Source organism: Pseudorasbora parva, chromosome 8 (genome assembly GCF_024679245.1).
Source record: "Pseudorasbora parva isolate DD20220531a chromosome 8, ASM2467924v1, whole genome shotgun sequence".
Lineage (NCBI taxonomy): Eukaryota > Metazoa > Chordata > Actinopteri > Cypriniformes > Gobionidae > Pseudorasbora > Pseudorasbora parva.
In genome coordinates this window covers 29,984,346-30,001,282 of record NC_090179.1, presented here as the reverse complement: position 1 = coordinate 30,001,282, position 16,937 = coordinate 29,984,346, and the positions used below count along the sequence as shown (strand labels likewise).

At 37.2% G+C, this 16,937-nt stretch overlaps 1 protein-coding gene across 3 annotated transcripts in view; it reads left to right on the top strand.

Annotated features, from left to right (window-relative positions):
• The window catches only part of grik4 (glutamate receptor, ionotropic, kainate 4), a 464,566-nt gene that overhangs the window by 224,454 nt on the left and 223,175 nt on the right, over positions 1–16,937 (top strand). For 2 of the 3 annotated variants that reach the window (XM_067450732.1, XM_067450734.1), the window contains exon 3: positions 12,022–12,156. In XM_067450732.1, the coding sequence (XP_067306833.1) occupies positions 12,075–12,156 (82 nt within the window). In that variant the 5' untranslated portion in view covers positions 12,022–12,074. Of the gene's footprint in view, positions 1–12,018; positions 12,157–16,937 lie in introns of all 3 variants that reach the window. The other variant, XM_067450733.1, reaches the window with a different exon arrangement.

Genomic DNA, 16,937 nt, shown 5'->3' with positions numbered 1-16,937 from the left:
CCTGTTCTTCTTCTTCTTCTTCTTCTTCTTCTTCTTCTTCTTCTTCTTCTTCTTCTTCTTCTTCTTCTTCTTCTTCTTCTTCTTCTTCTTCTTCTTCTTCTTCTTCTTCTTCTTCTTCTTCTTCTTCTTCTTCTTCTTCTTCTTCTTCTTCTTCTTCTTCTTCTTCTTCTTCCTGTATGTGGATTGTTGATTGAAATCAATCAATCATTCATTGATGTGTTGGATGTCATACTGGATTTCTTACAATTTGATTTGCAAATATATGATATTAAGCCATACATCATTTTCTTCTGTCACAGGGTTTCTGTTACCGTTCCGATCCAGGGTGGATCAGTACTGTTTAGGTCTTAATTGTAAAGATTCAGCCTCAGTATGGCCGTTTTATGTTTCAATCTGTATTTGCTTTGTGATGTTCAATATAAGTAAAGATCCATAATAATATTGATGTAGCCCAATACTGGCAGAGATCCCAAAACTACTTGAAAAAACATTTGTCTTAAAGTTTTATGGAAATATGATAAATTCAGGTAAACTGGGCCACTTTATGCCAAAAATCCCCCCCCCCTGCTTTACCTAATACAATCCCATTATACTCTGTGTGTCTGTGACAGGACGTCTCTTGTGATTCAGGCCATGATTGAGACTTAATGTAGCAGTTCTTATGATGCATCTTTTTGGCTCTTAGTAAAGTAAATACCATACTATTACACAAAACAACATTACTCATCCCTATAGAAAGACAGTCTAGTCTGCAAGTTCAATAATGTTTTTGTTTTCCTCAAATGGATTTAGAAAAATGCTGTGTGCATGTTAACTTACCATGTCCTCACAATAGTAATACCAGTTATTTTCGAACTTGTGGGGATTTTTTTGTTTTGTTTTGTCCCCGTAAGGAATAATAGAAATAATATAAAGTTTATTTATTTTTTTATTTTTTTTTTTATTTTTTTTGTGAAAATGCAGTTTTCAGTTATGTTCAGTTCAGTTGGTTTAGGGTTATGGAATAGAATACACAGTTTGTAAAGTATACAAAAAAAAACATTGTTAATGGAATGTCCCCATAAAACAACTGGATTGACCTATGAGTACCCAAAGTTCTTATATTATGGTCTGTATTCAGGTTTCAGGCCACACCCATATGCCGCTAAATAAACAAACTAAATATATAAATATAAAAAAGAAAGTTTTCAGAAAGTTTTCTCTGATAGGTAGGTTTAGAGGCTAGGAAATATCACACGCTCAACATAAAACATATTATGGAATGTCCTCATAGTTATAGGTGTACCAACGTGTGTGCGTGTGTGCGTGTGTGTGTGTGTGTGTGTGTGTGTGTGTTTAAGATGTGCCTACGTGGTATCAACTTTGGACGTGCTAATGTGCTACATGCTAATAGATGTCTCTGGACAATTGTTAGTCGCTTCTTAAAAATATAGAATTACCAACTCTGGAACATAAAGAGATTGAACAAAAAATAGACTTATAAATTGTTTAAAATATATATGTTTTTTTGTCTTCTATAAAAGAAAATCTATTGTTTTTGGGTTATTTATCCCTTTAATACTGGTAAAATACATCATAGTATTTATATCCTGAATGTTAGTGCTGGGGAGCAACAGGGATGGTGGACATCTCATGAGGCAGTTAAATGGGGCAATTAAAATAACAATATTTAATGTATTAAAGGGGTTATGTAATGTAGAGGTTAAAGACTTGGGCTTGCAGCCAAAACTTTTAGGTTTAAATTCATGAGCGATGAGCGATAGGCATTGTGCCTTAAAGTAAAACACTTAACCCCAGGTTCCTCTGGGTGAACGCTCCCTGTAATACATTTATTGTAAGTAACTTTGGATAAAAGCATGCTAAACAGCTACTTTATTATTTACTGTATAAAAGGACCAAATATTGATTTAGTCCAAAAATAGCACATTTTGTTATGAAGAATTGCTTACTAAAATTAGAAACATTTATTCATAATTTTTTTTTTTTTTTAAGTAAAATATTTTATAAGTTCATCTTTCTCTCAATGTTACAAAAAGAACAGATTTAATCCTGGCAACCGGCAATTGAAAATCAAAATGATTTTTTTTGAGTAGACAGTTCAAAGAGGCACTTACCGAAATCTGGCTCTCAACTCACTGTTGTTATTCCACAGAGCATGTTCAACCCCAAAAGAGCTCCACAATGCACCATTTGCACGGCAACTCTTTAGGGTACCTGAGTAGTGTGTACCGAATGTTTCTTTTGAATCCATTATTTTATGAATTCTTGAAATAAACAAATGAGGCTGCATCTCGAAATTGTAAAGTACTCATAATCTGGCACAATGTTTGTTGTGGCAGCAGCGTGACACAATAAAACGGAGGCCAAGAGTGTGTGTCACACAGCAATCCTGTTAAAGATTCTGTGCTTGCATTGTTTAAATTCGATTCCTCTGAATAAATAATACATGAGATTTAATGATGAAATGCCACGTGTTGATTTTATTTCTGACAGACGATTCATTTAATTATTGCTGCGTGTGTTTGTTTTCATCCACTTTAAGTCATTTGCAACTTGGAGAATACAAGAAAAACATCAACCAGAAACTTTATTATCCATCCCTGATGGTGGTTATGAATTCTAGTTGTTTTGACAAAGTATTTACCCTGCGGTTCATTCTTCTCAGTGACGTCTAGAAGAGCAATCCTCCCTGACTCACTTTTTGATTGGCAGCGGATGTCAGCTATGAGTGCAGCATAAAAATGCTGTAACAATTCAGTCCAGCCGTTGTTTTTGAGACGAGAGCTTTGATGGACACTTAGAGGTATTTGGAGAGAATATGTGATGAAACTACGGTTATGAGTGACAGGTTTGCGGTGCTAGTGGTCTAGAAGCCTTTATCTAGCTTAGCTTTAATTGAAAAGAGCTTCTCAATTGCTAGACCTTAATATGATACCTTTTACAAAGGGAAGCATCCTGGGGACTGAGACGGGACTAATTAATGTTTGGATTGAATTACTCCATACTGTATAGAATCATTCACTTGGCTTTAGTAGTTAGATACTGTTGCGTTGGCTGGACCAAATCAAATTGTTTCGCCGAACAACAGCAGCCGAGTGCGTTCAGAACAGCACATGGTGATTTCGCCTTTGTTTTACTCCCCACAGCGAACACTTGTCTTACAAAAACAACCTACGTGCTATTTCTGTGGTATCCCATTACTGATTCAACACTCAGTCCCACACACACACAAAATAACTCACATGGGGGAAAGGCCTCATATAGATGCTGGAAGGAGATTTAAGTGGAAACTGTGTCTTTGAAAGTCATTTATTCCATATATTTATCAGTTATCATAATGATACTTAACAGTTCTCTAGCGTTCAAAATACTTCTTCACTTCAGGAGGGCACGGCCATTGCGTGGTTATAAGTGGTTATGAGATTTGTATAAATTATATATATATATATATATATATATATATATATATATATATATATATATATATATATATATATATATATATATATATATATATATATATATATGATTGGATATTTGCTCATATCAGCACGTACACTCACAGGCACACTCAAAAAGAGCTGAAATTAACTGAGAGAAATATTTCAAATGGAGAGAAAGGGAAATAATTAAGTAAATGCAAAACCGCAATTCACAAGCGCGTATTGAACTGTGAATGCCGTACCCAACGCTTTAATATTATATTGAGTATTGTGGCATCCCTAATATATATATATATATATATATATATATATATATATATATATATATATATATATATATATATATATATATAGGCATTATATATAGGCATTATAAGGCATTACATATATCTTTAATTTATTTCTTTATTTCTGTTTTATTTTTTACTTGGAAAGTCAGTCATAAATGAGGACAGGATCAGTATAAACAATCATTTTAAGTGAATCAGTTATTGATTTTGATTGATCAGCTGATACATTTTTTATTTCTATTTTTTAAAGTAAAAAAAAAAAAAAATCCAGTGAGAATCCAGTGGACCAAAACATTAGACATAAAGACAGCCACGGTTTTCATTTGTGTAAAAAAAAAGAAAAGAAAAAAAGAGAGAAAAGCATCTGTTTTTAACCAACAGCTAGCCGTTCCACATTTAACAGGTTTTGTCTGAACAGTGCTTGTTTAAAGGGAGAAAAAAATTCCTCTGCATGGCTTGTCTGGGCAGATATAGGTAGCGGTTTGAATTGAGGACACAGCGGGTCTGATTCGCATGTTTCACTTTGAGGGCGATGACAGTTTCATAAACGAGTAAAAAACGGAACACATTCTATTTTCATCCTTATGTTCATAGTCAAAAGACTGCATTGTATGCTGTGTGGTGTTTGCAGGGTCTCTACTGTATTTTTAATTGCCTGTCAGTTCCTGAATGGAGCCTTTTTCCAGATAGCCTACAGTTCCAGCCTCAGTTCATGTTAAAATGCTTCCTGTATTTCCATTATTAATAATGTGATCTCTTATCCATTAAAGAGAGCTAACTTTTGTGAATGAGGTGAAAAAAATGGTTTTGCTGAAAATAATAAGATAGTGCTATTTAAACCAACTTAGAGGCTTGTTAAACTGGATTGTTGGCTTTGTAATAGATACAATTCAATTTTTTGCACAGACGAAAGTGTTAAATAGATAATTCACGGAAAAATTAAATGTTGGCATTGTTGGTGAATGACTTTCTTCTTTGGAATGCAAAAGAAGACATTTTGAAGAATGTTTCAGCTGTTTTTGTTCATACAATGAGTTCATACATGGAGTCAAAAACCACTTCAGACCCAATTTGAAAAAAAAGGAAGGGGTCCAATTTTGTTTAGACTCCACCATGCTTCAAAATATCTTCTTTTGTATTCTACAGAAGAAACTAGAAAGTGCATGTGCTTGTGTGTGTGTTTGTGTGTGTTCCTCCAGAACATTCCTCTTATCTGGTAACATTGAATTAGAGTTTTTTTGTGTTTTAGTTTTTCTTTGAAATTTTTATGTAGACATTAAATTAACCATGGTTCTATTAGATCATTAAACCAATTTTTAATTATAATAAAACTATGATTTTGCCATATTGATTACCATTTGTTTAACCACACAAATACCATATAGTTAAACTTTGGATTTGAAGAAAAACTATGGATAATTTGTAGCGTGGGAAAACCCAGACATCTTCTGGCAAATTTAGATTTGCTCTGCAAGTAGTCTGGCAAAGAGCTCATTCAAACCCATTGCTAATCCGTCGAAATCACGGCACCAATCAGAAACGTTGGGGCGGGCTTTACACGATGACGACAGCGCAGTGAAGCAGAATTTGTACATTGCAAAGATGGATGCCGCCGTGGAATATCACTCGTTCGAATCAGCTATCGTGTCTGTTTTAAGCAAATTTAAACTTTTCCTTTTCATTAAAACCCGAGCAAAGAACCACTTGGCTACCAAATGTGGAAAACACCGGCTACTGTGATAAAGAGGATGGGGAGTGTGATCATGTGCTAACACCACAGCAGCTCTAGATCTGGCCGTTCTGTGCTTATTTCCTCACACTAGATCTGGTAATCATGTAAGAACTGTAAATAAATAACTAGCATACTGTATTTCCTCAAATAAAAGCCTGTAGTCAATTAAACGCTGGGCCTCTGCTAGTGGCCGGGGGCGTGGTCAGCACGAACAAATAAAGGCCGGTCTCAAATAAAGGCCTGGGGAAAAGGTGTGGATAATCACCTAAATGCCTTTAATTTAATGTGCATTCAAGTTCATCGTAATGTTCAATACACTGTAAAGTTTATTGAAATTAAAAATTTGAGTTGATACAATGAAAGGAAATTTGTTTAATAAGTAGAAACTCAAAATATTTTTGTATCTGAACCACATCAAAAATTTGATAAATCATGAAAATAGCACTATTCGGCATGTTTCACTGCGTCATCAGAAATAAAACACACAATTACCCAATATGCTTACAAATTCTTTTATTAATATTTTAATAAAGGTTGTCGAATCTCAAAAAAATGTTCATTGTATTAACTCAAAATTTTAATTTCAATGAACTCAAAATTTTAAGGCAACCAGGTAACTTTTTTTCTAAATAATTTTTTACAGTGTAGGGTTGAGCCTTGACGGCTGACCGACATCACGATGGAGCAAAACCATCCTGATGCCACGCGCCCGATGAGACGTCTGTTAAAATGCCGTGTCAGGCAGGCTACAAATATCGATCTTCACAATGCGCGCATCTTAATCAGCTCCCTAGTTCAGTAGTCAGGGCACTGATCAGGGAGTCAGCCCATTGACTTACCGCTATGTCCTGATCAGTGCCCTGACTACTGAACTAGGGAGCTGATTAAGACCTAATATTAGCCTCTCGTCTCTTTTATGTCTTAAGGTGGTCGCACACAAGCCTCGAAGCTTAGCTCCGCGCAGCGCCGCTATACATGCCTTGTTTATACTGTCGCCTGTCTCCGCGGCATGAGCCTCCGCTGACTGCGCGCCGCGCGCTCCTCCCCAAACGGACGAGGCGTTTATACTTGACGTGCTTGCCGTTGTGCTATTCTTTGAAACGACAGAGGGCGACTCGGAGTAATTGTTCTATAAACCAACAGGAAAAAGCATCGAGAAGAAGTGGGCTAATGTACACAGGTGATGATATTTGTTTTAGTACATTTCACCAAAAACCCCACTACAAAAGAATTGTGTAAAACTCAGTAAACCTTTGCTTGATATTATTAGCCTACTTGTGACATGAGAGCAAAATATGCACTACATTAACAATCTCTTAAATATTTCCTAATTTCACTAACCTTTAGTGTCGTGATTTATTTATTTATTTGATTAAACATAGATCTTTATTTCTGCTTCTGTAGGCTCATTCAGTAAATATAAGCACCTAATGTGCAAACTGGGGGCCGGTGTGATGAGACGTCATGCTCGGCTAAATTCGCAGAGAACTCGTTCATCTTCGGATGCGGAGCTGCGTGTGGAGTTACAAAAAATCTGCTGCACACCTCGAGGCGAAATGTGGTCTTGCGGACCCAACGCACACGACCGCCCCCTCCGCGTCGACATCATTTTTGCCGCGCGCACCCTCACGCTCATGCGGACGCGCCGAGTATAAACAAATATACTATTTATGTTGTTGTATGGTGATATTTTTGCAAATGTTTCTTAAATAAATCAATGATATTTGTCCACTGGAAGGATCACTTTAAATTGAAAACGGTTTACTTAAAGCAGTTATATTTAAAACAGATGGAATTAGAAATACAGGCCTGCCCCTAATAAAAGCCTGATTCAAATAAAAGCCGGTTCCCATCGGCAGTTCAGGTAAATAAAGGCCCAGTCTTTATTTGAGGAATTACGGTAACTATGCTCAAGTCTGAAAATGTTAACACATCTCAAATTGATTGAATTTGAATAAAGTTTGCGAGACACAATTTTCCAAAGACTCATCAATATTATTTTATTTTTATTATATTGCAAATTGTGTTCTAATCACAATAGAAATGCCTTACAACGGGGGCAAATGCGATCAGAGCGCAATGTTTTATGTCATGTTTCATTCGATCTGAGATGCTATTAGGTTTGCCAAATTTTGCAAAAACGTTGATGGAGTGTAGGTGGACACCATCTATTATCATATTTCTTTTACAACAACGGCAAAAGTCATCAGAAGCCATTGCAAAATCTTTCTCGTAATCACAAACAGAGAATTGCTGTCTCAGATGTTTCTCTGTCACTCTGCATACGTCATCATCCGTTGGTGACGGCCCTTTGGAAATGAATGATCATAGCACTCAGTTGACGCGTTTGTTTGAAGGACAGCATTGGGCAGGAGGTGGAATAGTTTATTTTGTCAATAAAATAAAATAACTGCTTTTATCCGATTAATCGAAAAAATAATCGACCAACTAATCAATTATTAAAATAATCGTTAGTTGCAGCCCTAATCTTCATCGATTTTAAACGTATTATTTTGCTGCTAATTATTTCAGAAAATGAAAAGGCCATAGTAATTTTAACAGCACAAGATAACAGACATGAAGTGTAAGCAGTAAAATAAAATGACACGTGTCAGTACAAATGTTGTTTCTTTTCTGCATTCTGCTGCTGTGCTCATGCCATGCGAAACCATTGAAGATGATTTGCTGTAATTGCATTTGAGCAAAATGATTTGGATGTGCATGCAATTTCTAATTGTCATTAAATCCTGCTTCAATAAATGAATTAGGCATGTGTTTCTTGACGCACACCCTTTCTTGAAGTCTCTGTCTAACTGCTTGATCCTTGATGTGTGTGTGTGTGTGTGTGTGTGTGTGTGTGTGTGTGTGTGTGTGTGTGTGTGTGTGTGTGTGTGTGTGTGTGTGTGTGTGTGTGTGTGTGTGTGTGTGTACATGCTCTGCATAAGCTAGAGATGATAAGTTGTAATGAATAAGATTTGATGGAGAAAGCAGGAGTATTTCAGTAAAATAAATGTGTATCGTGACCAATTTTTTTATCTTTTGCCTTTGCCTCTGCATCTTCAAAGCAAATGCAACAGACATGGTTTGTAAGGATTTCACACTCATCATTTGTACTTAGAAAGAATTTACATATTCAAGCAGAAAAACAGCATCTGCTGTGTCACAATATGTGTCATTATAAGTAAAAGCACTATGATTTGTTTTTCTTCTAAAGTAACAAAACATTTCAAATCTTACTGTATATTCTAATAATTTTATTGACTAGATGTTAAAGGTGCTTTCTGTAATTATATATATATATTGTTTGTCTGAAGTCTGAACTAAAGCATCAAAATATCAAAATATGTTTGCAGATATTTAGAAAACACTCTACTTCACATACTTGTTTCTGAAATCTGTGTATGAATGTCTGTTTGTTTTATTGTGTGATCCCGCTCACTGACAATTTCCCAATAGTATTTTATCTTGTATGGAAGAAATAAAAGAAATTAAAAAAAAAAAATAAAAAAAATAAAAAAGCATGTTGAATTGCACTAATTGATTTTTTTAATTTTTTTTTGCATTAACAGTATGTTGTATTAAACGCAGAGATATTGCAGTAACATGATCTCTGTTGCAATACGCATCAAATTGGACAAATTGTCCAAATTTGTAACAAATTAGCTCAAAGGGGAAATATTAATAATTAATCATAACTGGTTACAATTAATTATGAATATTTGGATTAGTTAACCGAATTAACTTAATGTGACTGAATTAATATTACAATCAAATAATCTGTTCATCTAACGAACATTCATTCCTGATTGTCTATCAACTCTTCACGAAAGGATATTTTCCCCGGCCCTTTCTTAGCTCCTAGCCATAAACAAAAGTGGCAATTTATTCATAAACAGACCAGAATCAACTTGAATGTGCACAAGAGTTTACTTGAGTAAAACACAAACGCATAACTAACATAAATGCATAACACAATATCATACAAACATGGGGGTAGAATGGAAAGTGGAAGTGACAGAAAAACCGAGCCGAGAAGTTAAGATTCAAGTTATGAAAAGAGTCTGACCTGGGAGATCCATCAGTTAAGACAACAAGCTCCTTTGTTTGAACAAATGGGTTTAGAGCTTTAACTAATTACACAGTGGATTTGTATATCGTATGTTGCATTTGCCTGAGCTATTTTAAAGAGCGTCTGCACAATACGCGTCACAGGAGAAAGATTTGATAGCCCAGTATGATGTTGTTGCAGTTTGCAATCAATTGTGTTGGTGAACTTGCACAGACTCTGTGATGGTCGGAGTTTGATGTGTGTGTGGCTGGGCGGCGTGACTGCTCCGACGACGCCAGATGAGGTCTCACACGAACAGCGAGAGAGAATCGATTGTCAGCGAGTACTCGGTCTTCCGAGTACCAAAGATTCCAAAGGTGTGGGAGACCACACCTTTGAGTTTTAGCTTGACCATTGAGGAAGGTGCACTTCTCAGTTTTAAACAAAGGGCTGACTCATTCGTATTAAAAATGTGTGGGTTAATTTGTGTTATGATACAAAAAATCAACACTGCATTTTATAAGAAAGTGATGTCCACCAAAGTGTGAGTCATTAAATGAGGAATATTTTGATAGGAGACACCAGTTAGATGGGTTAACATTACGTAGTAGTTCTATCATCAAGCATACAGATTGAGTTTCTGTTGGTTGTACTGTTCTCTCATTTGAGAACACAGCCCAAGTGTCTTTGAAATGCATGAATTCTCATCAGGGAGCGAATTCACAGTCGGGCAACTAGCCATCACGGAGCCTGTCTGGGGCCTTAAATTGTAAAGAATGTGTGTTTGATCGGTCCAGTTACTACATGAGTGTTTAACAATAGTATAGAATAGTAGATTTTTATAGAAGCGAGTTTATTTATTTTCTGAAATTTGGAAAATCAAACCAGAACATCACTGTATCGTTCCCATTTGGTAATTTTTAGGGTCATTTTCAAGAAACATTCTACAGTATTTAAGAGAAGAAAACTCATGGAGTTTCTAAAAGAGTTTATTAGTTATATGATAGGGTGTTTCTTCAACTTCAAGCACTTTTATTGAATGTCCCAAGAGTTTAAACTTTTTAAAGCTGAAAGATTTAACATTTCTGTAGCGTGAAGATCACATTATAACAATTTTGGAAACGTTTCACTACGCCTCATTTATTTTTACTGCCTACAATTGTTAGGGAACAACTGTGTTAATATAAACAAACAAAGACGTAATCAGAGAATATTCACTAATATTTATTGTGTAGAGATGATTTCTCTTTGTCTGTCCATCAGTTATGGCACTATTTCTACCACAGAAAATGTTGCAACTGATAAAGTTTGGTGGCTTTGGAGACACTCTGAAGGGAGGGTAGGATCTTGAGCTTTCAAAGCTAGCTTGCTATTGGTAGCCATTTGAAAATTGCCTACTCTACCGTTAAGCACATATCTTTTACAAATCACAGTATCAATACAAAGTTCCCTGTATTGTGTAATTTTGGACATTAGTTGTGAGTTGACAAACTAGTGAAAGTGTACAAACATCTTTTTTGTCAATTCTTACAACCCTTATTGATTCGTCAGGCTCATACTGTGAAAGAATGGTTGAGAGGGAGCATGAAGGATCATTTTCACACATGAATTGGCACCTCTGAGTCCAGAGCTTAAATTCATTGAAAGTCTTTGGGTTGTGCTGGAGAGGAGACTTTATAGAGTGTTGGACGCTTGCATTCTCAATACAAGATCTTGACCAAAAATGAATGCACCTCTTGATGAAAATAAATGCTGTGATGTTATTTCCATCAAGAGGTGCATACATTTTTGGTTCAGATCTTGTATTGACTCTTATTGATAAAATAAATAAATGTATTGATAAAATGATCGTTCATGCTCCCTCCTAACCATTCTTTCACAGTTTGATGATTAATCTTGACTTTGTCATCCTGGAATATGGCCATAATGTGTCAACCTATATGATTGTTTAAGAAATTAAAAACAATACACAACACACAACACATTAGGGTTGGAAGAACCGTTGCCAAACATATATCATGCAAGAAACATAATAACCAATGCAATAATGAAGCATTTGCCAAATTAAATCCAAACAGCAAGGTTATCCAAAGGTTTAGCAAGGTTTACCACTGTTAAAGAAACGTAACTTTACGTCAAACGTAAAATGTAAGCTTTTTTTTTTTTTTTTTTTTTTTGCCACCATCAAACGATTATACCACAAGTGTTGAAGAGCTTTCTACAAAACAAAACTTAACAAAGTGGTGAAAAATATTTTCTGACCCAATTCATGTCTCCTGACATATTGTGCATCTTTGATGAGTCTTACTTATGCTGTTCACTTTTCATAATTAACAAAGACATAAAAATAACTTTATAATATTTAAACATAAATATGAAACTAAATATGTTTTTTAATGGCTACAAGTATAGTACAGTACAGAGAAAATGTCATGATTGTACCACGAGTGTACCACTCCTTTTGATCAAAGTGTGTTCTAAATTCTTCTGTTGTGTTTTGTGTGGCAGGTGGCTGTGTGAAGGGGGACCCCCAGGGCTGGACCCATGAGGAGTCAAAGAAGATGCTCGCAGCCTGGGCGTCTCTGCTCTTCTTAGCCATGTGGGTGAGAAACGCCACCAGTGGCCCTCTCTCGTTCAGAATAGGTGAGTAATGTCTTTGGCTTTCAAGCTGTAAAGCACATCACTATCTATTGCCCGTATCTCTCGTTAGTCCCCACACTGAACGGTGTAATTTGTAATCACTGTTAATTAAAGTGATGGCGTTTTACACCAGATTTGCTGCCTTAAGGCAGACTGTAACTCCCAGAATTAACACACTGGAAAAAGAGAATGAGCATGTGAGCGCTGCTTGTTTTATGTTGATGTCGTAAACAAAGGCTAGAAGAAAAATAAACGGTTTGCAATCCTGTAGAGGAAGCTGTGGTGAAACAGACTATGTCTTACTCATGGAGGTCACTCTCTATATAAAGATTCCTACTCAGTTCACTTTTCAGGGAAATCAACCTATAACGTTTTTACTTATACTGTGGGGTCTAAAAGTCTGGAGCCAAATTGATAATCTAGGATTGAAAAAATGTGCAACCTGGAAATTAAAGCTACAAGCAGCGATGAAAGGGCCCTCGCACCTGTGCCACCACCACTCGGTGGCTTTAGGAAAACGGAGCACAATGGGCAATGTCCATTTAAGCATATAAAAAGTAAAAGGACTACGTCAGTCATTTGTATTTGCCACACTTCCTGCTACCAGCTGGTGGCACTATGACTATAACTAAAGATGTATTCAGGCCATGGCACTTATCAAATGTGAAGTTTGAGGCAGATTGGACATTGTATGCTTGAGTTACAACAACTTCCTGTTTTGTGACGATAATAGCATCTTTAGCAGTTTTCTAGTATGTTTAGTTAGTTTGTTGCTAGTAGTGCATTGCGGTTTAAAACACGTCACTTGCTGTTGCAAGTGCGTGGCGCCATTACTATAACTGAATAGTGTCATGTAGATGTGTTCAGGGCAGGACTCGAAAAAAACGTAAGTATGGGACAGTTTGGTCATTGTATGCCTGAGTTACAATAACTTCTTGTTTTGTGGCGTTAATCGTATACATTAGCCAAGTGTTGCATGATTTAATGAGTTTCTAGTCAGTAAATTCCTTAGGCTTTGCTTATCCCATGCGAATGTGCCATGCAAAATTCAGATGTGGGTGAGTAATTTCAAAATCACAGAGGTCCCTGGGTAATACTTATCCCGTGCGAATAGGGCTTAATTCAATAGCTCTGCCATGGACTCATGAAGTTGTTCAGATAACGCTAGCCAGCAGCAATTAACATGCAGAAGAAGATAGCAAGATATTCCTGGTTGTGGATGAACACAGTCGCTGCATAAGCTTCCTTCGGATCCTAATATTAGGAATGTGTGATACTTTATTTATTTTTTATGAAGTTCCAGCCCACGTGGGGAAGACATTGTACTTGTGTCCGCTTCATTTAACTGCTGGATTTGCAGACATATTGAGATTAAAACAATGTTGTGCCTTCTATATCGAATCCAACAGGAATGGTGCAACACACTTATGTGAGTAAAATGTCTTTTTTATATGTAATAGTACTCCCAGGGCTATGTGTTTTCCAAATAGCAAGATATTCACCGGCCTCACAGGCGGGCCGAGTAATACAAAAATAATATTTCAGTCAATCGATTGGAATGAGAAATAAAATATTGTGTTTGTTTGATAAAGACGTTTACGAGCCCTTTGATCAAGAGAATCATTACCGTTGCCGCTTTCAAAACAATCCCTCCCTCATGTTAACTGAACTGACAGGGGAGCTGAAGCTCATTAAATATGCCCATCTTATTCAATCCTAGCCGTGGGCGTTTACAAGTCTCCAGTGCTGCAAACCCATCAAGAGGGCCTCAAAGCCAGTGTAGGAAATAGCCTATTACATATTAGTTATGATGTTTTTAAATGTAAAAACCACACGAACGTCATTAGTTGACCTCAGACAATAGTATAAAAACAGTTCAATGTCTGGAAATGGTAAAAACTTCCTGTTGGGTTTTTCAATGTTGAGTTTGCTCCCTGGGACGTTTTAGTAGGTATTGGGCTGTGACGTGTCTACCGAATTTCATACTTGTACATGAAACGTAGCGTGAAAGCGATTCATTTCGGAGAATAATAATAATAAACCGGGCAATTACAACAGGGTCCTTACACCTTTGGTGCCCAGGCCATAATAAATCCCAAAAGTTTTAGGGTTTTTGAGAGCTTTTTCAGGCCATTAGATTAATTGAATATGCAAATGAATGACATTGATCCAAAGACTGTGTTGTGGTTTGCAGGAAGCCAGTGCATCTGTCCATCTGTACAAAGAGTCACATGATCATTTTCAAACCAGGCTGGATCACTTATTCATCAGGTTTTACACAAACTTGGGGAGTTCATTAAGCTTGAGTGCTAATGTCATTAGCGCAAAAGAGGAACAAATCAAATAGCAAGATATTCTGAAATTCATGTTCATTAAAAAAAAAAGGCAAATTGCAAATTGTTATGCTAATAATAGAGTGTGTAATGAAAAAATGCATTCTGGTGCAAAGGACTATCAGAGCAGAGTAGATGATGCAGTTTAGCAATGGTATTACAATATTTTTAGTAAATTATTTGAATAGTGTTTGGCTGTTTAAAGCAGTTATATCGATCGCAAGATACTTCGAAACACAGCATATTATTGCCGAAGACATTATCGTCCAAAACTTTGTGCTGGAGGTTTTTTATTCACAAGAGCACTTTTGACTTATCATTCATGTAAAATTACTTTCAATTACATCCTCCCAGAGAGAGCGCTAATAATGTCAGTCATAATGCTGAAGTATAATTATATACTGGGTTAAAAGATGTTTTTTTTTTGTGAGTTGTGTTTATTAGCACCCACACAGCCTCTGTCTCACTGGAGAAAAGCATTAAAGGACCTTCCCCTCATTAAGGAAATGAATGTTCAAAAGCTGTTTAAACTGACTTCATTACAGTTTGGAACGGCATCGGCTAAGGCGAACCGAAAGAGAAAGAGCGAGACGGAGGGAGAGAAAAAAGAGCCCATTTAATGTAGGTCTGGGCTTTCAGTGGTGATGAGAATGCCGTCTAATCTATCTGGTGCCATATTGAGCAGTGCAAAATGTAAATTTAGTTCCAGCTGATTTAGCGTGTGGTTTTTGCATGTGTTGTGTGTACAAGTGTGAAGCTGTTAATTCACTGTGGTACTAAGGCTTGGTTGTGAGATGTTTGTGCTCGCTAAAAAGAGCATTGATCTGCTTATTTGGTGGCATATTACGAAAAACAATCCCTCTGATTCCAGTGGCTCAGGGATCAGATGAGGCGGCGTGCTCTCATCTGCACGAAACAAGCTCCTGCTTTCACAGATCAATTATTAAGCAGCCGATGCGATCACCATCTCTCCTGAGCTTGCCTCTGTCATCTTCTGATGAACGAACCGCTCCTAACTTACCCGGGTATGGTTGGATAATTAACCACTGCTGCTCTCCTCCTCCTCACCTCCTGCACCTACAAAAGCACCTCCTCAACAAGCCCTATTTATTGCTGTCTCGTTTATTTGACGATTAATTAAAACGTGTGGTTACTGTTTTTACCACTCTGATGCAAAGCGGCTCTGTCGACGCTTGTGTAAACAGCGCAGGCGGCGTTAACGTCTTTTCTTTCCCAGCACAATGACGGGTTGCTGACTTCTCTGCGGGAGATGATATTTAACACTGCTGCCCCTCCAGGCCCAGAATGTCACTAGATGGCTTGCACAATGTAACTGTCAGGCCAAAATAGCAACACATTGCCAGGCAAACAGATATGTGGTGTTTTGGATACTTGTCCCCAAATTGGGATGGGTACTGGTGTTCACACAAGGCTTCATAGTCTGTTAACCGTCAGTGAAATGGTAGCGGGACACTTGGAGCACTTATTTATTGCCTGTTTTCCGCATCTCATAATTTAGTAATCCTCATAAATTAGGTATCATTCGAAAACTTTATTATGGTTTTTCGAATATTCCCTTTCATGAAGTGTGTAATATAGCTGTTTTTGAATGTAAACATTTTGCAAAGTTGAAAAGTCAAAAGTGCACGATTAATTAAAGGAAGTGTATGTAAGATTGTGGCCAAAACTGGTACTGCAATCGCTTTCAAATGACTGTAGAGCGGTGTATCCCCTCTCCCCCTCCCCACTGACTCGAGGTTGCCAGATAAACTGCAGGATCCAGCAGGAACGTTTGTAGCCGCAGCTGTGCTGTCACGGCCGGCTCATAAGCCACGACATAGAAGGAGATGACACGTTGCTAGATGCACAAAGAAATAACATTTATTGAAGTAAGAGTAATACAATAACAGACAGGACCAAAACGACAACAGAACAATAATGAAGACGACGACCAAACTGGCACAAGGGGAGAGAGCGTGCGCCATGACCACTGAAGGGAGCTGCTTATAATTGCCGGCATCAGCTGTAGCACAGGTGTAGACCATCAGTGATCAGGATGTCACTCATGCTAACTCCAACCTACGAGAAAAGAAACAAAAGGACAACCCAACCCACACAATATGACCCATACTGGGGCATAACAGTGCTAACTAGAGCAGAACTGGCAACCCGGATGCCAAAACACCACTGACTTCATGATAGATAGGTGGAGGGTGGCGCTTCATGACCTGGCTCCACACACCTACGTACTTCTGCTCAATTTTCATTTTCCTTCAGTACTTAGTCTGGGACTGCGGTGTATTCTTAGGTTTTCTCCGAACAAATTTTTACCGGTCCAATCAGCGAACAGAGGGAGTGGCTGAGAACGATGACGTTGATGTCGCGCGCTAGTTTGAGTTGTAGTTCAGTAATGGGGGTGAGGAAAGATGTAAACGAAACCATTCATTACGT